Source organism: Stenella coeruleoalba (assembly GCF_951394435.1).
Source record: "Stenella coeruleoalba genome assembly, chromosome: 15".
In the NCBI taxonomy this organism is placed as follows: Eukaryota; Metazoa; Chordata; class Mammalia; order Artiodactyla; family Delphinidae; genus Stenella; species Stenella coeruleoalba.
This window is the reverse complement of record NC_137161.1, coordinates 58,816,480-58,823,485: the sequence shown is the minus strand read 5'-3', so window position 1 is coordinate 58,823,485 and position 7,006 is coordinate 58,816,480. Positions and strand designations below refer to the sequence as shown.

At 50.0% G+C, this 7,006-nt stretch overlaps 2 protein-coding genes across 2 annotated transcripts in view; one reads left to right on the top strand and one right to left on the bottom strand.

Annotated features, from left to right (window-relative positions):
* Nucleotides 1–749: 749 nt before the first annotated feature.
* Nucleotides 750–5,081, bottom strand: LOC307198495 (uncharacterized protein; the record flags this gene model as incomplete). The annotated part of the gene is made up of 2 exons (XM_079945464.1): nt 1,625–5,081; nt 750–1,544 (listed from the first exon to the last, which is right to left on the bottom strand). The coding sequence occupies exon 2, from the start codon at nt 1,506–1,508 to the stop codon at nt 750–752; it is 759 nt and encodes a 252-aa protein (XP_079801590.1). The 5' UTR covers nt 1,509–1,544; nt 1,625–5,081.
* The window catches only part of ZC3H7A (zinc finger CCCH-type containing 7A), a 34,632-nt gene continuing 28,622 nt past the window's right edge, over nt 997–7,006 (top strand). The window contains exon 1 of the mRNA XM_079945324.1: nt 997–1,123. The gene's annotated coding sequence lies outside the window, so the exon portion shown is untranslated. The remainder of the gene's footprint in view (nt 1,124–7,006) is intronic.

Genomic DNA, 7,006 nt, shown 5'->3' with positions numbered 1-7,006 from the left:
CAGAAGAAACTCCAAATTCCAAATTGTGGCCCCTCGGTCACTCAGACCTTTCTACCCTCAAAAACACCCACCAAAGAGGCCCCTCCTGTTCCCCAGGCACCAAGCTCCAGCCTCAGGGTCTTTGCACTTGACCTTCCCTCTTCCTGGAGCACATTCCCCGTCTCTGCACGGCTGTCATCTTCTCAGATCTCCACCCCGCCCTCACTCATCCCACCTTAAGTGGAGCCCTCCCATCATGGTCTCATTACCCTGATCTAGTCTCCTTGGTTTTCACTGCCCGAAACTGTTTTTTTTTTTTGCATCCTTGTGGGTTCCCACTGCCACCCCCCATCCCCTTATGGGGCAGGGACTCTGCCTTGCCCGCTGTTGAGCCCCGAGCACAGCTGGCTGTTGAAAATACAGGTGTATGAGGTGGCATTTGGGGGGCGGCGGGTCTGAAGGACAGGGGGCCAGGCCCTCTAGGGTCCATCACAGAGCTGCCGCGGAGCTCCGTGCTCCCCTTCCTCATCTGCGGGAAAGGGGACAACAATGGTTGCCCAGAGGCTCCACAGAGTTACAACTAGGAAAGTAGGAAGTACCGGATAAGGATTTGCTAAATAAACAGTATCTCAGGGGAGGCCTCCCGACACCCGAAACTAGGTCAGTTCCATGTTAGACGCTGTTCTAACTCCCTGCTCTTCTGCCCCGGGGCCGCTGCCCAGAAAAAACACCCAAGGCGCCCATTAATTTGAATTGCATCTCCGCCCCAATCAGTTCTCAGGATGGGTGCGTCCCGGAACCGCTTGGCCCTTTATTGGCTCCACCCCGCGGCCCCAGCCCGGCGGGGACCGCGCGCCCGCTTCAAGGGCGGCCCCGGAGCCCAGAGCCGAGGGTCGCCGCCGCCCGGCCCGACGTGGCGCCGCCACCGCCCCCGGTGCCGACGCTCGCGGGCGTAGCCAATGGCGGCCTCTCCCGAGCGGCGGGCGCGGCCTCCGGCCGCCAGAGGGCGCCGCGCGGGGGCAGCGGAGCCACCGCCACCACCGGTCGCAAAGGGAAGCTGCAAGCAAGCGCCCAGGCCGCCGCCGCCGCCGTTGCCCGCTCACCGCGCGCCACTGCCTGCCCGTCGGCGCGGCCGTCTCCGCAGGTAGGTGGGCGCCACTGGGCCCCGCCGCCCGCCTGGCCCGCGCGCCGCCCTGATTCCCCGTCCAGCGCCCCCGCCCGGCGCGCGCCCGCCGCCGCCTCGTGCTCGCGCGCGGTCGGTAACGGACGCCGGGCGGGGGAGGGGCAGCGCGCTTGGCCCCCCGCGGCGAAGCGGCGGCCCTAGGGGCGGAGGGCTCGGCCACAAAGGGCGCGCGGCCCCGGCGGAGGGGCGGTCCGAGCGCGCGCCGCCGCCCGGGCCCGGCGGGCGAGTCGACGGAGGCGGGCGGGTCCCGGTCCCCTCCCTCCCTGGGGGCGGTGCGGGGCTCACCCTGGGGGCGCGTCTCCGCCAAGTGGGGTGCAGAGGGCTGCCGCTCCCTCCGTCCCAGCATGTGTTTCCGTTGGCAGAATACCTCCTCTCTGGTTAACTAAAAAAAAAAAAAAAAAAAGATTCTTTTTTCCTATTTTTTGTATCTGATTCGGTGATCTAGGACCCCTAATTCAGTACCTTGGGTTTGGGGGCGGGAAGGATGCTCGCGGGGCTCTTGGCTCGTTTATTTCGGGTTACTCCCCACCACCACCCCCCCTTTTTTTTTTTGCCCGGGGCGCACGTCTAGGACGCGCGGCGAATGGTTTCCTGTCTTATATTGTGGATACGGAGACGGCCGGGCTTTAGGTTTCTTTTCCCCACCCTTAAAGAATGAAGACCTGTCAGGTCTCATTAGGGTGAATTTCCTGTTGGGGACGGTCATTGCAGGGGTGTGGTCAGCTGGAAAGCTCCGGCTGGTCCCGAGAGGTTGTGTCTGCACCCTGATTGGGTGAATTTTTCTGGAGTCGGGTACTTTCCCCGTCCCCGCATATGTAGTTAGGTATTTAAGAACCAAGGGTCTGCCTAAAGGCGATGTGAGCTGCCCAGGAAGGTGGCCACTGATAGCAAGGGACTCTTGAGCTCTTGGAATGTGGCTAGACCCAATGGAGATGCGCTCCCAGTGAAAAAGACACACCTGATTTTAAACACAGTATGGAAAAAAAAGTAAAATACCTCATTCGTAATTTTTTTTCTACTTAAATCGTACAGGTTGATATGATAATGTTTTCAACATATTGGGTTAATGCAAATATATTATTAAAATTAATGTCACTGGTTTCAGTTTACTCTTTTTTTTTTAACATGGCTACTTGAAAATTTAAAATTAGATATATGACTCGCATTATATTTCTATTGGACAGTGTTCAGCCAGAGCATCGGAATGGGGGCAGGGGTAGCTGGGAGCCTATGGCATCTGCTTATTTTTAACTGCTTTTCTGATGGCACATGGCCTCCTCTCTCTTAGCCTGTCAAGGAACCCCCTGCTTCTTCCTTGTCACCCTCAACTGAACTGTCGAGCTGATTGCTTAATGAGGATCTTGTTCTAATTTGCAGAATAATTTAAATTAGTGGACAGAACTTTCTTTGTTGAAAAAAATGTCTGTATACTGTGTATTGTAGTCTGGAAATAGTTGTGTAAGATACGTCTCAGAATCAGATCATGAGCTATCAAAGCTGAATATTTTCAATATTTGAGTGTGTGATGCAAAGAGCATGTTAATTTTCAGGGCCTCTGCCACCTAAATGCCTTCCTCCAAGTTACTGTGGCTTTTTCTTGGGCGCTTGTCATACCCTGACCTACACTCTTTTCCCTTCCCAGCCCTCAGATGCTGTCAGTTTTTGCCAATAAATATGGTGGTTGTCAACCATATTGTCCCCTAATTCTTAATTTTGATTAACTGTAAAACTTGCCAGTTTGGGAGGGTTAAATCAATGTTAAGTGGGAGAGAATCAATTCCTATAAATCCTCAACTTTAGGAATGGTGAGAGTGACTTTTGGAAAGTTGTGAGCATTCCAATAAAGGACAAGGTAGAAACAATATGTCTGTATTCTGTTGCCTTGGTTACTCTAGAAGGGCTTTCGAGAGAAAGTATGATGTGTGGAGACGACTTCCAGATAATATCTTGAGGTGGTTTTTTTTGGTTTGTTTTTAAATGAAAATACTTTTTCTCCGGAATCTTAGGGTTGGAAGTGAAATTTGTTTTCTCCAAAGTGTGATGTGTTTACAAATCAAGAGGAAAACTTTAGATAGTATTTTTAGGGGGAAGAAATAGTAAAACATTAATCCAGAAGTTTAAAAGTTTATGCTTGTGACAATACATCTGTTTTATTTTTATTTTAAATTTTATTTTTTTAATTTATTTTTGGCTGTATTGGGTCTTCGTTGCTGCACACGGGCTTCCTCTAGTTGCATGGAGCGGGGGCTACTCTTCCTTGCAGGGTGCGGGCTTCTCCTTGCGATGGCTTCTCTCGTTGCGGAGCACGGGACTCTAGGCATGCGGTCTCAGTAGTTGTGGCTCGTGGGCTCTGGAGCGCAGGCTCAGTAGTTGTGGCGCACGAGCTTAGTTGCTCCGCGGCATGTGGGATCTTCCCGGACCAGGGCTTGAACCCATGTCCCCTGCATTGGCAGGTGGATTCTTAACGACTCTGCCACCAGGGAAGTCCCAATACGTTTGTTTTAATTCATACACACATGAAGCATATTAAGTGGAGGTGAAAATTTTCTTTGATATAAAGAAACAAGGCCACCTGTCCTTACCAGGTTTTGCCCCAACAAGAAATTTGCTTTTTAATTTTATTATGAGTTTAACGATGTGTTTTTAGTTAATCGATTACTATTAATTTCACATATCTTTCAAAGCTTTGGGAACCAGGTAATGGATGCAGTAAGAGAGAGGCAGAAATTTTTCTGTTTCACAAATAAGGAAGTGGAACCTTTGTATTTTATTAGAATACCTGAGTCTGGAGCAGGAGAGTAATCTGGCACTTCAGAATACCTCCTCTGCAGTCCTGGACGTGTCACTGGGCGCCCCTGGGCAAGCTGTTTGGAAGATTTCACATCTTTCTTGTTCATTCCTCCCATACAGGGTTCCTGTATGAGGTGAGATGTTCCCTGGGCCTTAGGAGGGCTGGGCCCTATAATGGGCACCTGGCACATGTTACTATATCTGACAGCAAGTTCAAAATGGATAGCTCGGGGGCAGGGGTGGGAGTGTGGCAAAAATATGAAATTTCCGTCTTGATGTCGTTTAGCACAGCCTTCCTCATGGGAGTTTTGTTTTCAGTGAAAGGGGAAAACTGTCTCATAAAGTATCCAGTAGGAGTTTGAGTGTTCCAAGAAAGTGATAGAACATCTGTAATAATGTTTCCCTCCCTGGGTTTGCGGTCACTGAGGGATGTAATATATCCATGCGCTTTTGTAAGTATTACCAGAGTGCACGAACACTGCTGCAAGCTGGGGTGACAGGAACTTTAACTACTTTGCGTGCGTGTTTGTTTATGCCATTACCATGACAGGCTTGAGTCTGGGGGTAGCATTGAATACAGACTGGAAATTATAATTTTTCACTTGAAACTTAGGAATACCTTTTTAGGCAAAAATACAGGCACTGTGCCGCATTCCCTGGGTCACCTTCTCTGGTTCTGTGTGAAGATATCTCGGAAGTAAGGCTGTTTAATATTTATTCCTTGCATCTACACACGTGATGTTGTGGGCGGAGCATATTTCCATTCAAAGCTCTGGCCCCGGAGTGCTATCCTAACTCTCTGTGTCCACACCGTGGACACCCTCTGCTTGTCTGAGTTGCTTTAAATCATGTCCCTTGCACACGTCATCGTGTGTGCCTGCGTGTGCAGAGGCGTGTGTTTGTCCTGTTCCTCTCGAGTGGCTTTGACGTGCCCACCTGTCTGTCGCAGCTGCATGTGTTTTTCAGAGCCCAGCCCAGGGCCAGCGTAGCTGTGCTCAACCTCCTGGCATGCGCGGTGCGGAATTGCTCTGTGGATAGGAATTCAGGCTCGGAGCCAGCGTGGCCGGCTCGGCCACTTCCAGGCTGTGTGATCCTGGACTGTGCGCCACTTCTCTGTGCTTCCGTTTCCTCTTAAGTACCTACCTCGCAGGGTTCTTAGGAGGATTAGATGATTTAATATGTGTAAAGAACTTCGAACAATACCCGGTGTCCACTAAGAGGCTTCAGTGTTAGCTATTATTTCCATCTCTACCGGATATTGTAGTCACATTTTGTTTCCTTGGTGTTTTCTGATAAGGGGAGCTAGTTTATGAAGTTACCATGTAAGGCCAAAATTTCACAGTTTAGCATTTCATGGTTTAGTGATAGCTTTGTACTGGACTTCACTATAATGGGTTCCACCTAACAAGTACGGAATAAATATGTAAGGAATTATACTGGAGAACCAGGGGACCTTTGCTCCTGTAAAGCTTCAGAGTGAGTAAGGAACTTAAAATCAGCTGGTTCCAGAAAGGTGATACATGTTCCAGCTTGCAAGAGTTTAGTTAATTGAATGAAATTCCTATCTGAGTTTCTGGCATATTTTATTTATTTATTTTTACTGTTCAAAGCTCCCACCCCCATCTCTTTTCCTTTTTGTTTAAGGAGAAGAAGGTGTGGCTGACTTGCTTTTCCCCTGTTGGCAATGAATGAAACCCTTCGCCGCACTCCTTGAGCTGCTTACGGTTTCAGGTTTTTCTCTGTCACTGTCTCTGGTTGATTCCCACCCTATTGATTTACTCCCTGCTTTGCTCCCTAAGGAGGTGGGGTCCACCTCAGCTGGCCCTGCTGGCCTCTGGTCACATCCTCTTGGCCCCGTCCTTTGGTTTGTCACGCTTGCCTTGAGTGAACAGCTGTACCAGGTACTTTATACGGAGCGTCGTCTTTACGCTTGGCCACTTCATTCATTCTTCATTCAAGTTTTCATTGACTTGGACCCAGAGAGTGTAAGGTGATCAGGACTAAGAAAGATAGGGGGCCCCTGGAAGGGAATGATGGGGTGAGAGTGGGGTGTGGCGACAGAGTTGGGGGGGAGGGACGGCCTTTAAAGCTGACACTGAAGCCAAGACTCTGGGGTGAAAGGCCCTTGCAGATCTGGGGAGAGTGTCGTGGCCAGAGGGAACAGCAGGCACGAGGTCCCAGAAGCACAGAGCCCTTGACTCATCCCAGGAACCCACAGGAAGAAGGCCAGTGCGACGGGCTGGGTGAGGGCGGCGTCACAGGCAGGAGTCTAGATTTGATTCTGGGTGCCCAGGGGACGCCAGCAGAGGATTTTAAGCAGGGCTGCAATAACCAATTTGTGCTTTTAAAGAGCATTCCTTTCAGTTTTGTGTGGGAACTGCATGGGGGAGGGGACAGTGGAGAGGATAGGGAGCTGAGAGCAGAGGTGGGAGAGGAGAGTATTTCCACATCCACCTGCGGCTCAGGCGGAGGTGGCAGAGGAGGCTTGAGAACTGACAGATTTGGCGTGTCCCGCATGTATTTTGACGGTATCACTGATGGAGCCTTTGTCGGTGGATTGACTGGATGTGGTGAGAGAATGGTTTCCGGTTTGAGCGATTGGCCAGAAGGTGGTTTTAGTGCTAAGAAGGTAAGTTTGGGCAAAAGGTTAGTCTTGGGAGGAGGGCATAGGATTAGGGGGCATTCTAGTTAAAAACGGTGAGTAAAGGTCACAAACTGACCCAGAATGTTGTATGCGCCTTATGCATATCAGTGTAGGATAGAAGGCCTTTCTGTAAATGGTGTTTGGGCAACTGGTAGCTATCTGGGAGGGAAATACATACACACACACACACACACACACACACACACACACACATATCCAGTTTATGAAAAAAAGTTTTTTTAATGGAACAGTGAGAATAGTAGAAGAAAACGTGGAGAATTATTTTATGATCTCAGAGTGGTGCAGGCATTTCTGAGTATGTCAAAATCCAGAAGCCATAAAAATAAGTATTGATAAACTCAGCTACTTAAAAATAAAACTTTTGCTATCAAAAAGTACCAAAACCGGGA